The sequence below is a fragment of the Tigriopus californicus genome, chromosome 10 (genome assembly GCF_007210705.1).
Source record: "Tigriopus californicus strain San Diego chromosome 10, Tcal_SD_v2.1, whole genome shotgun sequence".
Classification (NCBI taxonomy): Eukaryota; Metazoa; Arthropoda; class Copepoda; order Harpacticoida; family Harpacticidae; genus Tigriopus; species Tigriopus californicus.
In genome coordinates, this window is record NC_081449.1 from 1,473,177 (window position 1) to 1,488,325 (window position 15,149).

The window sequence follows — 15,149 nt, forward strand, 5'->3', positions numbered from 1 at the left end:
TTAAATGGGTTTGTTCTCTGACCTGGAGTCTTCCATCCAGTGATCGTGCAATGGTAATACATCTGGTCTGTGGGTCTTGGGTGGTGATGGCCTTCTCCAACTCGTCCACTGTGCCATTTTTCTTCAACTTCTTCACCAAAGACTTGACGGCCTTCTCCGACCACTTTTCGTCCTGTTCGTTTTTGGCCTCGCCTTTGGATAGGTAATAAAATGAAACATTACATTAGACTGATACAAAACCTGATTGTCGATTGGATTCGATCCGCTAAAGCACTGACCTTTCCTCCAGCCCAGGAGACGTTTGACGATGGGAGGTGTGAATGGAAGCATGGAGCTCATTAGGAAATTGGTCACGAGCAACTTGGAAGGTTCAATATTTCAAGTAGTCAGTCTGTGTGTTCTCGGATTACACCGCTCCAAGTTCCAAGTTTGTCCGCGACAATGGTAATGGTGATTGTGGTTCGTTTCAAAGCCCGCTCGAATCTCGGCTAGTCGGCTCTTAAGATGACAGTCAAACGGTCCCAATGGTCATGACAGCCTCATGAAACTAGACTTGAGTCGTCCTGGAACCAGAGACAGATAAAGAGAGAACTTTAAAAAAAACCTTTTGAAGGCAACTTTGTGCTCATCAAATGAAGGACACAATAGCACATTGTACATTCACAAGATAGAGGATTGAATGCATCTTGGCAACAGTTCGATCAGTCGAAGGCAGGTTGAACAAAAAATCCGCAATCTTCCCAGGTCGTGATTGCCTTAAACGGGTCTGGTTTGAAAACTGGTTTCTCTATGGTTTTCATCTCACCCTGAACTTGACGTGAGAGGCAAGATGCGAGAGAGAGAGAAAAAAAAGAGAGAGAGAGAGAGAGAATGTGTATGTTGATCCCAATCACGGTTCTGGCAAGTGCATCCACGAGCACTGTTTACACATTCCACTTTCGCTGATGTGGATTGAACAGCCCCCAAGAAAAAGTCTCGTTGCTTGCAGCGATGAATGAGCCCAAAACACATGCAGTGGTGGTGGTTGCTTGATCTTCACTGCAATCTTTTTCACTCTCTGTCTCCACTCACTCACTCACACATGCCCTCTCACCGACACATACAACAACTACTACTACTACTACTACTAATACTACTACTACTACATACATACACTCTCTCGGTTTTTCGTTCTGTTTCGTGGTGAATGTCTGAGATTAATTCTCTTGGAGAGCCACGACACTTTCCAATCCCTCACATTCAGCAGTATTCTCGGATCCGATCCGAGTCTGGAATGGATGGAACGACGCTCTAGTGGCAAGCCTTAAAGGGCAGAAGGACAAGATGATCAGGGAACGCCGGCCAACGCAACTAAGTAAGTAAGTAAGCAAGCAAGCCAGCAAGCTCTCTGATTCAGCAAGAATGAACGAACTTTGTACATACAGCCGGAGAGTGCACCAAGCGCACTCACTGCACATACTTGCATGCACGCTGCAATGGAGGGTGACTGCATGCTAACGGAAAATCAAGGCTCAGTTTTGTTTCACAATCGTAATGATTTTGCTGTGGAGAAGCCTTATGATATTGTACAAAGTACTCAGGCAAAGTTTAACAAAAAAATGTCGAGGTTAGGCACTTTCATGGAGCAAGAATGGCCTTCAAGAGAGACAGACATTTTCATAAAATAATGACAGAAGGATCATCCCTCGATAAACTCTCCAAGAGGGCTGCGGGCCTCTACTATGTTCTCACAGATTTAAAACCTCATCTGTTAATTTATCATGTTACAATTGACCTACTGAAAAATGATCCAAAAGAAAGGCCATATACGACAAAACAGAGCTGCATCTAGTCACCCCCGGGTCAAAGCCACACAAGCAACTCTAGACATCCGAAGAGTGCACTCGAAAGTGCATCCAGACACAAAGAGGCCAGCCCAGAAAGAGCGACGATGAAGGCTCTCTCAGAAAGTGGGGAACAGCCTTAGAAGAGCGTCCTTGCCCGCAGCTAAAGCAAGCGTGAACGGAGTTCTCTTTAAGACGTGACTCGCAATAGTACTACTGTACGACTTGGGTTGCATTGCCTGCATTTCATTCGTGAGTATGCTCGTTCTATTGAGCACAAACACTTTCTCTCAGGGTCTAAAAAAACACGGGTCTTCAGCCAATAGAAAAGTCTACTTGCACAAAACAAACTCGAGACTGAACTGAAACAACGCACTTTGTTACAAGCCATTACTAAGCGGAGAATTGTTGAGCATGTCCAGATCAGATCCAACTTGATGCTTGTCTCATTGCCTTGGGCTACACCGATTGTGCCCAAACTCAAACTCCTACATAGTCAACTTGGTTATTTTCTATCACTGGATCTTAAGCATCTCTGTGATGGAGTTTCGTGCCCATCGGATAATTTCTTTTCGATTTTCCTTAAGTTCAGCGCGATAAGGAGGTTTGGAGCCACATCAAGATCCATCAAAAACATGTTACTGCGTTTACCACTATTACGAGTGTAAAAATGAGTTTATTGCATTATTCTATCACGAGGCTTCTTTAATCACCAATTACAAAAATCCTCTTTCACTCCATTCTTTACTCCTGAGATAAATGAAACTGATCGTAGATAAATCTACATACAGAGCACTGTCGATTGCCCCAAATCATCCGAAAATGCCACATAAGGTCCAGAGTCAGATCAGAAGATCAGAACCAAGAACCACCTCAGGAACCAAAATACATGCACGAACTGTGGGAACGAACTGAATAGTCCACACATTGACGGGCCCAAGAAGTACTCATTCACCACCGGACGTACTCCCTTGTACGAACACATGTAGGTACAGAACGTAACGTATTCTGAACTACTCGATTTACTCAAGCACAGACGCAAGGAGGCGACGTTGGATCGATCTCGGCCCTCGGTTCAAATTGGGAGAGAACGATAGAGGTGTGTGAGTGTGGCTCACTTAATGCCTTTGAAAGCAAGCGCCATTCAGGCCATGCTGTGTAAGCACAAATACTGAATATCAGACACGACCATAGACTTGCATTGGGTAGATTCATACACTACAATAGAGGTGGAGAAGATGCATGCATGTATATGCTTGTCGCAAATTAACCAAGGGTTCGATATGTACATCAAGTCTGGGTTTGAAAATCAAGTATCAATATTGACATGTCTGTCCAATTTCTGGAAATCGTGGCAACAGTTTCTCATCTACACCTAGACAGATCGTCACGCTAATGTAACATTACGTTGAATCCTGGCCTAGGTTATTGAAATTTCCTCCCTACAGAATGCTTGATAAGTCGTTGTAATAAGTTAAAACTTAATGTCTTAGTGATTTGAAGTCACAACGGCAAAACAATACGGAAATTTGCAATTATTTTCTTTACAACAAACTACAAGAAAAGTTGTTCAATAGTTTGGATCATTGCTCAAATTTAGTGAGGAGCTTTAAATTAGATCAGCCAAGACGGAGAAAAAGTCAAGACGGAGAAAAAGCAAAGACCAAAAACCAATTACACACTCCCTGGCAAATCTTTCATTCTTTATCGCGACAGCAAATTGTCAGGAATGCGATAAAGTTATAAAAAGTAACAAAAGATAACAGTAAGACAAATACAAGCTCAGCAATATTTTCCGACTGAAGAATTGAATGCAGTAATATGTGAATCCACTGGCGTTGAAATGATTGCATTCTCTTGTTGTACGAGTTTGAATGGGACTTATACACCATTATTGAATGTATATGGTTTTCAGACGCTTAAAAAAAAAAAACGAAGGATCAAATTGAAATTGAAATTCATCCCTTGAGGAACTTGATAACAAATAACGATCCGCTTGCCAAATTCGTAACATTTAACTGTTGCGAAATAAGAAATGGCTTGATCCTAAATCTTCAAGCACCTAAAAGGCACATCTTATCATACGATGTCAATTCGACTGATCTTTCCAATGAAATGAAAATTGAATATTACCAAGAAGTGATATGGAAAATGGGCAAGGGCACAATATCAGGAATATTATCTTCCTTAACATTTTGAACAATCACAAATCAACAAATCAATCATCTTTTATATTTGTTGTTCTTTTGATCCATGAAAACAAGTTTCACAAACAAGTTGTTCATCAATGCTAAGAGGCAGAAATGAATGGAAACTTTTTACTTCATCAATATTTATCACCAAGTGACATACCACGGTGTCAAATACTATCCCCACATATCTCTACGTAAGGTTGGAAGGACATTAAACGTTGTAGATTGACCCATAAGTTTGGGAATAACTTGAGACAAATTGTTGTAAAAATGCCAGGTCCAATGAACTGAAAATTGCGTCAAATTACTCTTCAAAAATTGACGTTGTAGTACTGCTTGAGGCTCACTTTCCGAAAACTTATCTTGCTCCAGGTCTCCACAAAATCCCCAAGATACCTAAATAGGCGAAACAACTTTAATTGCTTAAATCTCTACGACGCACAACACCATCCTCACAAATGAGATAACACGTGGGATTCGAGAAAGTGGATCTGGATGAAATCAATGTTAATGGGAAATTGTTTAGGTTGTCAGCACCAAATCTGAAGGAATTAAGCGAAGCTTATATGGAGGACCAATGTGTTAAAAAACTGGCTCCTAAATTAATTTGTTTATCGCTGACATTGATACAGAGTCAACATCTTTTTGACCAAAAACAAAATTTTCCCTTTATTCATTTTTAAAAGCCACACTCAAATGGATGCCTAAGCATCAATGAACCGAGTCTAGTGCTGTAAAACAATGCAAATATGGAAGCCAAAAAGTGACAATAATAAATGTACACGCTATTTCATACCGAAGATTTCTCTTGTATTGCTCAATATTTTTCAAACCAGAAAGTTAGGACATGAAAATTGAACAGTTATTTTCGAATGAGTCAGGGTTCAATTTGTGATCGAAATCATAGATGACGTAAGCTCAGATTAACTCAAAAATGGTTCAAACAAGTAAAGTTTCAGCTTAAAGTGACTTGGAAGTAGTTTTAGTATTAGTTGATAAAACTGACATATAATATAAGTATAATATACATGACGTATATAATATACATGAAATATGAAGGTAGAGTAAAGTTTGCTTTTCAGGAAAAATGGAACTGCACCGGTAATCAAATCTTTTCACAAGGAACGTTGAAGCTCATAAGAACAACTGACCTCTAAAAACAATACAAAGTTATCAGGCATATGCTTTCTAAAAGGACGCATGGAACTAATAGCCACAGCAATTGTTAGTAAGTAACTCTTGTCTTGCTTTTTAGTGTCAAAGCACACATTGGTGAACAATTGATAGTAGATCTGGAAGTGATAAAAAATGCAAAAAGGGGCAACTATGACCGAAAAGTGCATGTACAGTAAACCATTTTGAACTTTTTTTACATCTATATTAATAACACTCCACATATTGGCCTCTCATTCAATATATCTTAGATAGCTTCACGCTTACCACATCAAGATTGAAACGGGCAACAGAAAGTTCGTGAAATCACACACTTATTGAGAATTGGACTTGCAAAAGCAAAACATCTTTTAAACCATTCATCTTATCCCAAACCAACTCCATATATGATCAAAAGAACAAGCCAAATCAATGAGCTTGCTCAAGTTTAGCCCTAATTCAGCCTTAAACAACTCTGTGGAGGTAGTAAAAGTACTTCTGAAGTAATAACTTCAGTATAACAAATCTAGCCCTGCGATCTCCCCTCAGCTGGCTAATCAGCTTTGGAGCGAGCCACAATACAATATAAAAGTTATAAACATAAAGAAAAGATTTGCTCTGACCCAAAGAAGGTCGATTTATCAACGTGAACCCCGAGCCCAATTTTTCTAAAGCGAAGGAGTGAATCTTAGGTCAAAAAAAGATCGTACTATACTACATAAGCGGGATCTTTTCTCGACCTAAGATTCACTCTTTACCTTACAAAGCTAGACTCTGTTATCGTACCATATTTCTAGATGTCCGTGGTGAAGTGCACACCTTTTTGGTGAGCAGGATTTGCTTCTGCTTTGAAGACGATTCAAAGGAAGTTGTGATATGCCTGATTTTCACAAAACTGTCGAGCTCTGTTCATTTTGGAGTGGTACTGCAGTTTTTACATTGCCAAGTTTAGTCAAGAATTCCTAGATGTAAGCACAGAGCGGTTTTAAGGACATACTGTCCAGTGCATCGGACAAATTTCCAACTTATCTTGACGAGTTCCCCAATGCTGGAGACTACTTCATAATTAATCCAACAATGCTCTCTTAAACCTATCGACTCGATGAATTGTGGTTGTTCAAAACGCATAAGGCATACCCGACTTCTCCAAAGTCTTGCTCATTGACATCAGACAAACAATCATCCAGGCATGAACCAGGCGTGTCATTTTTCAGACCGATCGATCAACCCTCTTCACACCTGCGTCTAGCTCTTTCGCCAAGAAACCAAACACTTCATTTAAGCGTTATGGCCGTTAATATCATTCTGACTCCAGATTGTTAACCAATTTCGACCTCTTGAAGTAAGAAATCCACCTCATAAATCCTCATCCGGTAAAAGTAGGTTGGGTGATTGGCTAGCCATCAAACTAGCGCCAAGTTCATGCACACCCTCTGAAAATGGCAACACACACACATACACAACTCGAGACTAGCAGAAGAAGGCATGGATCAAAAGGAACCATGCCACACGCTGGAGGTTGGTATCAATGTGAAAATGCATTTTTTTTTCACTGTATGAATGATTACTGGGAGTTCTGGCTCGCTTTGGGTTTACTCTATTTCACCATAACTCGTTGTGTTGCTCTCTCTGGCGGCCTTGAAAGGTCAACAGCGGTCATGTTCGGATGTGATTTGTAATTCTTACCTCAAACTTAAGTCCTCGTAATGCCACTCGTCCTTGTTTTGATTGATATATGATTGCACATGTCACACTGCCAACGTAATCTGATTGAGGCCTTCAATTCCAATTGGGCCTTGAAGCCCTCGTGAAAAAAAAGAACCCAAATCAGACTTGAACAACTAAGACACACTTGCTGTAGAATTCCTCACAACAATCAGAGAGTCCCGAGTGCTTGTTCGCCTTGTGAGCACCTCACTCTGTAAATCTATCTACCAAGCAAGCTTGGAGCCAGAAGCAAAACGCATGCCTTTTCCAGCCTTCAAGCAGCCTCCTCCTACTCCTATTCCTACAATCCTCCTTTTACTTGTTCCTTGGATAGAGATGAAGCAGAGTAGTCGGCACCCAGTCCGAATGTCTCGGTCCGAGTCTCAGTCTCAGTCTCAGTCAGTCAGTCAGTCAGTCAGTCTTCTTTCCTTTTGTCGGACGGATATTTCATGCTGTCCATGATTCGTGTCGCCGTCAGACTGGCTTTGACGCCGCCGGAGGAGGCAGACATTCCTCAGGCTGCTTTGAGGAAAAAGGCTGATTTGGGCCGGGGACAATCCCGCTAAAGAACTTGAAAGGAAGAATGAGGGAGAGAGAGAGGAAGGGCTGGACTCGCTTGACTCGCTCACGCAATCGCGCAATTGCTCGCAGAGGGGAATCCAAATAAAGAGAAGAGCCTCAGAGAATTGTTGCCTAGGGCGGTCAGGGCCAGAATTGGGTAGAAAGAACAACTTTTTGTGTACTCTATTGCACTAGATTCGTATTGGATTGAATTGAGAATGTAAAAAAGTCTCTTTAGGGATGTTATTGTATGTATATCCTAAGTAAATGGTGGATAATAGTTTTAAGAAATCATGAACTGGCCCTGAGTTTGGTATCCTGAATCCCTGAACGTCCCAGTGTCTGGAACAAAGTGCGTCATTGGCTCATTCCCTTTCAAAAAGTGCATCGCCACTACTCTGTCTAGACAGGATTAGGGATGGAACCATCGCACTCAGCCCTCAACGTTCTAATTTAAATAGGGCTGGATGTAAATGCTCTCATACCATTGCCACGAAGAGACCAAACACAAAAATCACACTGTTTTTACTTTCGGTTTCTGTCTTGGTGAGAGAACATCTGCGGGTGATTGAATTCAACAGGGTAAATGCAAATTGTTCTCTGTATTTGCTAGCTCCTTCTTGATTGAAGATGTATTGACCTCCAGCTTATTTGAAAAAAAATTCTTTTGCCATACCGCTTATATCTGTGGCATTTTCCTCGTATATCTGACCCATCCCTACTCAAAGGTTTTGATGGGCCGCGATGTGTTTGAATATTTCAATGCACGTAACCCACTCATTTTTTATAGAAACGTGCATGTTGAAGAAGCAAGAAACGAAACGAAAGGGCACTTATTTAGTACATTAATGGCGTTTTTTGCTATAGCACGAATAGAGATGAAACACTGTTGCCCAATTGGTTTGTTGAACAGACCAACCCTTTAATTTAACTATTTCTGAAGGCTTGAAATTAGCTTTCTAGCAAAAAAACCGTAGTTGTAAATTGATTGAGCTTTTTCTGAAAAAATCGCACATTCTCGTGAGATGACTTACTTAAGTAAAAGAAAGCACTCCGCACACCCATGAAATGTTTATAGGCCTGTCTACTTGTCTATCGTAACCTCTCTCTCAGCCGTCTGGCATTTCATGATTTGGCAGACTCCAACAACAAGATTTGGTGGCGATAAAGAAATTGTCGTACCACAGGTCAATCTAGAAGTGCTACCTCGTATGGCTGTAGAAGCAAGCTCAAATAAAAGAGAGTTAGAAGGGCTGCATGAAAATGAGTGAAGTAGAAAGGGTTCTTTAGTAGGGATGGATCGAGCTAGCTGATTTCAGTATTTGGGTGAGGTTGGGCTGAAGATGATTTAGGGCGCATGCCTATACGGCAGGGTTCAACGGAAATTTGTTGAAGCGACATTTTGATCTTGTGTGGGGGCATATTTTGAAATCAGCAATCTAAAAGGAGCAAGTTAGTTTTGGGTGAGATATTCATATGAAGTTAGAAAAAATACTTGATTGAAATGCTCGCCAAAAGCTGATTCCAGGAGTAACCAACTATTTTCAGGTAAAAGAAAAAGGCCATGACTTGGCAATCCGGTACAATCACTCTAGTTAAGTCCCAATTCCAATATAAAAAACTTGCCCATGACTGGCTTGCCGTCAAGGTAATAACCTGGAAAGACATCCAAGTTGAATCAAATTTCTGGGATTCTCATCAAACAGAAACATCACTTCTTAAACCAAAAACACTATAATGATGCATAAGTCCTCTCAACCTGCATGGTTCCTGAGGACCTTAAATACATTATTTATTACTGCACAACAAAAAGGAAAATCGAGCTAGTTTTTTTACTAAAATGATTTGCTTAAATCAGTATTAGCCCTTTCCTTTAATATACATGCTCCATACAAACATTCAGCAGTTTTAGCTGAAATATGAACTCCTTGGACTTGACAGTCAAAGTAAATATTTTTTGTGGGAAATCCGAAAATTCATTTCTTTTTTGGCATATAATTCAAGACAAGTGAATGTGTGAAACTGTTATTAAGAAGTATATTTTTGTCAAATATTGACAATAAGTTCCAAAATCCGCAATCTTTCCACCAAAATCCTTTTGTTTAGGATGCTTTAGAGCTACAAACAAGGCAATAAATTATATTGCAAAAAGGGATCAAATTAGGTTAAAACTGGTTAGCGTAATTCAAATTTGGTAACCCAAAACTGGGATTCAAGCTCATTGACTTATAACCTTGCCCAATAAAAGGCATGGCACAAAAAGTGCTTGCTAGAGTTGGTTTGCATTCAACAAATCATTGAAATTGGATTAAACCTTGTTGAAATTAGGACCTCCTGATTACATTGAAAAAAAAAAAAGATTGGCTCTGTTTTTTAGCAACTCCATCAATTCTTTTTAATAAGAACACTCAAAAGACTTTTCACAATGGCACAAAATTTAGATGATGCCTAACCTGCCACTGTGCTCCGCATCACCTGGGTAGGAGAGTCCACTTGCTCAGCAATGACTTGCATTGCGGGGCTGACAAATCCGGTATGGCACCAGAAGCCCAAGATGTTGCCACTGGCATCATTTTATAATGAGTTGTGCGACCAAATCGTGGCCAGATCAGAACCCTGCCTTGTGTGTTACACCAGGAGAGAGGATTGGGAGTCAACACCTGACCCATGGGTGCATGTGGATGATGAAGTGTCAGGAAGTCCGTTAGGCATGCTAGTCTTTGAGATTAGCTTTGATGTGGGAACTGTCCATTTTGCTCGGAGCTGGGTATGGCGTCATTTGTCTGATGGAAGTCATTGGATTGGTACCAAAATGTACACTTTGCCAACTTTCCATCCGATAACGCCGGATTTAAGACTCTTGTATGTGCTAATATTGAGCAAACCTCATTTCCATTGGTATTGATGGTGATTGATTGCTCTGAACTTGAATTTGTGGCTGCTATCTAAAAATTTGTCCATGTCTGACTTGAAGGTGCTACCAGATCAACAAGCCCTACGTATTCTCTACCAATATTAGATCAGGGAAGCAAATTAAACAATGAAGAAGCCCAAGAAAGAAGAGATGTAGATTTCATCGTTCTAACTAGCCTGGATTATCAAGGGCTTGAAGGTGCTTTCAAAACGCACATTAAGTCTCGACGGTCATTAGAATTGATCCTAAATCCTGGGTTGGACAAAGCTCATGGAGACTTTTGAAGACGTACAATATCAGATACCTTTCGTACCTTCTCTGAACACTGTACAGTCCCAACTTTTTTGTCTCTCTCATTTCGGTGATGTTCCTAGTGAAACATCTTTGGACTTGCTCGACCTTTTGCAAACCTGCTGAACTCATTGGAGTCCAAATGGGTGAAGCATATTCAAGATGTGGTTGGACAATGGACCTGTGCAGAGTTAGCATCGTGATGCCATTTCTGGACTTAAACGTGCGATATATCCAACCACACATTAGAAAAGCTTTACCCACCTTAAACTTGATATGCTCATCGAACTTTCCATTATTTTGGAGGACTACACCTAAATCTTTCATAGATGAGACCTGCTCAATATCTTTACCTCCATTATCTATGAGTGGAGTATTTAAAGGAGTTGACCCAAATGTCATTGAGCTGAATTTCATTCGGTTCAAGGCCATATTACTCTCAGTTACCCAAGAGTAGATTCTTTCTAGGTCCTTTGCAAGGCCAGTGGAATCTTGGTCATTCCTACCAGAAATTAACTTTGTATCGTCAGCATAAGAAGAGAGACTGGCAGTAATACTAAGCTTTTGAAGCGGGGCAACGAATATTATAAAAAGGAGGGGCCCTAAAATGGAGCCTTGGGGAACACCTGACTTGACATCATGTATGTCACTAAGGAATCCCTTGACCTTAACAATTTGCTTCCTATCCTTAATGAAGCTTCTTATCCCATTGAGAACCTTGCCTTGGATCCCAATGTCATGAAGTCTACTCAACAAAAGGCCATGATCTACCTTGTCAAAGGCCTTGGCAAAATCAAGAGAGACAACATTAATTGACTCATGCCTTTCCAGTCCCTCAATGACCTGCTCTAAATGCTCAATCAGTTGGGTAACCGTGCTAAAATGTGCTTTAATCCCGTGCCGGCTAGGAGGAAGGACTTCATTAACTAGAACTAAACTTGGGGGTGTTAACAATGTTCTCTCATTGGGTCCATTTGCCATTCCATGAAATTGATAAACTGCAGCCACAAAGTGATTAGTGATTACTAGAGGGCTCTAGTGATTACCATTGGAATGTTTTCTTTACATTAAGCAAGCAAATCGTTTTATTCTCGGTGCTTCTCAACTAAAAGGGAGATTTAGCCAAATTTCTGTGTTTACCAGACTTTTGGCACATAAAAACATTTTTTAGTAGTGTGGGTTGATTAACACAAATCAAGATATTGATTAAAATGGTCAGTGCTTGAATTAGGGCCGAGTTGCAACCTTTAAGCAAATGTAAATATGGGTTAATTTCAATGTATTCTTCAAGTAAACGTAAATATTGGCCAATTTCAAATCATTCTGAAAATTTATTTCCCCTCACACAGTTGAGGTAAACCAAATCACAAGTATCAAAAAAATATTCCAAATAGAAGAGATAGACAACTAATGAATGAGCTTTATCCATAAAGATACTTATTGCAGTTCTTGCTAGAATCCCTTTGAAATATGATGCACACAACAAAAACAGATCATTTTATTTATATGATCTAATATCACCTAAGAAGAACTTTTTTGGCGAGAATGATAAATAACAATATTCTGTAAAAAACCTTGTTCAAATCCTGAAAAAGATACTTTTGGGTCACATATTTTTTGTCACTTTTTGTTGTCCTCTTCAAAGTCTTAGGTTTCAAACAAAGGTGCCTTTTAAGTGGGGATATCATACACACAACTGTATCAATTTTTACTGCAGGTTTTTCTTCAGATTTTTGTGTTCCTTGTTTTCCTGCATTTTGCTATTTTTTCCCTAATATAAAACATTTCCAAAACTTGCGTGGACATACCCTGTCAAAGAGTACCAAATATAATTGAATTTTGAAACCGAGATCCTTCATAACCACCATGAATAATTTTTTTCTCTTTTTTAAGGATGATCATTTTAGCATTTTCGAATTCCAATAAGCATTTTTTCGCATTGATTTTGCACGAGCTAGCATCGCCGGCTGAATAAAAACACCAGCACCTGAGAGGGAAATGGTGTGGCTTATTCCAAAATATTTCCTACTATGACAAATTAAATCAACTCATTCTGGAAAAGCAGGAGTCTGCACCGTCTGCACCAATTTTGGTCCGTTTTGTGGTTTTCCTGAGCTAAGCATCTGAGCCTCCTAGATTGGCAGCGGGTCTCTCCTTGGTTTGAGCTTGTAAACAAGTGGACGAACTTGGATGTCTGTGATTACTGATTACTTGCTACTTGCTCCTTTTTTCCCAACAGTATTTTCTACTGATACAACTTTTTCTAATTATTCTGGACTATTTCGTATCCCCGGTAAAATAACGAGCTTTTCATTTTCGTTCATTGCATACCAAAAGAGGTTGATGAGGCCATTTTGCAATTAGTCTTCTGAAGGTAAATTGGATTGCATTACTGATCTGACGTAGCAAGTAAGCATCCCTTGGTATATCTTTCTATCCCTCCACTCAAGCCTTCGCCAAGAAGTTTCTGAGTTTTTTTTCAGGCCTCTGACAGAAGCGATCAAGATAAATAATTTCAAAATTTCAGCAGTAGAGCCATGACACCATTTCGAGCGGTCTGGACAGCCATGAAAAATTAAGTCATCCCGGAAAGCGTGGAAAACATGGAAATCCTGGAAAATCTGGATAACCCAAAAGACAACATTTTCGTCCGACTGGCCAGATTTTTCCAACCCTGCTGATACTACGAACTCTGACTGATTTGGCTGAGTTTTGTAAAACAAGCTTTTGGGCTAGTTTGATTCATTTGGAATTCAGCCCTTAATTTCTTTACGCCCTGTAGATGCTGAGGGATGGTCTCTAACGAGGTTCAGTGTCGAAAGAACAACATTCCGTTCTGTACATTGAACATGAACTTTGGTCAGATTCCGTCCGAGTGTATGCGTCGGCTGAATTGTGTAACTGGCCTTTGTGGAGTATTAAGTAAAAATCAAAAATCAATGACCAACTTGTGTAAGCCAGGAAAGGTTCAACGTCCACGAACTGAACGCTAGTTTGTCGAACCTAACTCTGAATCTGGACGACTGTATTCCTTATTTCCAAGCATGACTTCTTGGATCGAAACCCTGTGGAACTCCTCCTGGGCCCGACTGGCCATCATTGATTTTGGCATCCAATGGGTGGGATGCACTCTCGCCGTGGCTTTCAAAACCGAAAAATTCTATGATCTCGCAGGTAAATTCTAATCTACCACCCATTAACCTCCGTCCAACGTTGTGATTCTATTGTTTTTATTTCAGGTTCCTTGACCTTCATCACCATGTCCTTATTAAGTTACGAGTGGAGCAAACATACTTGGCGTCAATTCATCCAATCCCACATGATCGTAGCGTGGGCTGCTCGGTACTTAGAGGCTAAGATGCTATTCATGTCGATTTACTTACTCCGTTTGCATCGTTTTTGTTTGTTTCCAGACTTGGCTTGTTCTTGTTCATCCGGATCTTAAAAGATGGAAAGGATAGTCGTTTTGACGACGCCAAACGCCAACCTTTGAAATTTTGTGCCTTCTGGAACTTGCAAGGTAAATTTGAGGAGTTGGATTTTCTGACTAAGTGAAATATCTTAGATTTGTAATCTTTTTTAGGGGTTTGGGTAATTGTGACGTTATTACCGACCCTGTTCTTAAATGATGCGACTCGAGATCCTCGATTGGGGGTTCGAGACTATTTAGGATGGACCCTATGGGCTGTGGGCATGTTTTTCGAGGTGACTGCTGATCTACAAAAGACCATGTTTCGAAATCAGCCCGAGAACAAGGTAAACAGTTTTTGCTCAATGGACATCGTCCCCTGGTATGTATTGATGTTTTATGTTTTTTATTTCCATAGGGCAAGTTCATCCGATCTGGTTTGTGGGCCATCTCCAGACATCCCAATTATTTTGGAGAGATATTGCTTTGGTTTGGATTGTACATCTCGGCTTCCAGTGTGTTCCGTGGCTGGGAATTCGCCTCGGTGCTTTCGCCAATTTTCATCTATTTGCTGATAACCAAAGTGTCTGGAATTCCTCTGTTGGAGAAATCCGCCGACAAGAAATGGGGCAATCTGGCCGAATACCAAAAATACAAACGAAGCACATCTGTCTTGGTTCCATTTCTGAATTGGTAATTCCTTGATGTTGGACCGCAAATAAATGTTTTGGACCAACCTCTCTGTTTTGCTATCTAGTCGCCCGCCTTGGAGACCCAAATCCGATATCTCATTTGTTGACGATAACCCAACCAATCCTGATCCAATAGACGTGCAATCGATGGCATCGCAGCCTTAATAATCAAAACAATACCAACATGAAGCAAAACCAAAGATGTTCAAGCATTTATCGAGGGATGTTTGGCGATCACCTTGAATCATCAGCTGAGAATTTTCTGAGGCAATTGCAAATTGTCTCAATCAATGAACACAATAGATTACGAGAAGAAAGACTATGATTGTTTCTTAGGTGCAGTTTTAAAATACACGCGAGAACAAATTTTAATTACGATCAGTCCTGATAAGCCATGTCAAGTACTTA

General features: G+C 40.3%; 2 protein-coding genes across 4 annotated transcripts in view; one reads left to right on the forward strand and one right to left on the reverse strand.

Moving 5' to 3' along the window:
- Window positions 1-7,173, reverse strand: part of LOC131887911 (mothers against decapentaplegic homolog 3-like) — a 17,313-nt gene extending 10,140 nt beyond the window's left edge. The window contains exons 1-3 of one of the 3 annotated variants that reach the window (XM_059236643.1): window positions 6,854-7,173; window positions 279-563; window positions 23-192 (exon numbers count right to left, since the gene is read on the reverse strand). In XM_059236643.1, coding sequence (XP_059092626.1) covers window positions 23-192; window positions 279-339 — 231 coding nt within the window. In that variant the 5' untranslated portion in view covers window positions 340-563; window positions 6,854-7,173. Of the gene's footprint in view, window positions 1-22; window positions 193-278; window positions 564-805; window positions 1,061-1,153; window positions 1,311-6,853 lie in introns of those variants that run through there. The other 2 variants (XM_059236646.1, XM_059236645.1) reach the window with 2 other exon arrangements.
- Window positions 7,174-13,466: 6,293 nt separating this feature from the next.
- Window positions 13,467-15,113, forward strand: LOC131888353 (uncharacterized). The gene is made up of 6 exons (XM_059237195.1): window positions 13,467-13,814; window positions 13,880-13,982; window positions 14,054-14,160; window positions 14,224-14,396; window positions 14,468-14,742; window positions 14,807-15,113. The coding sequence occupies exons 1-6, from the start codon at window positions 13,685-13,687 to the stop codon at window positions 14,904-14,906; spliced, it is 888 nt and encodes a 295-aa protein (XP_059093178.1). The 5' UTR covers window positions 13,467-13,684; the 3' UTR covers window positions 14,907-15,113.
- Window positions 15,114-15,149: the final 36 nt, after the last annotated feature.

Coding starts and splice junctions, on each gene's coding strand:
- LOC131888353 (XM_059237195.1), top strand. CDS start 13,685: ATGACTTCTTGGATCGAAACCCTGTGGAACTCCTCCTGGGCCCGACTG. Junction 13,815..13,879: donor AAAATTCTATGATCTCGCAG/GTAAATTCTAAT, acceptor TTTTTATTTCAG/GTTCCTTGACCTTCATCACC. Junction 14,161..14,223: donor TGCCTTCTGGAACTTGCAAG/GTAAATTTGAGG, acceptor AATCTTTTTTAG/GGGTTTGGGTAATTGTGACG.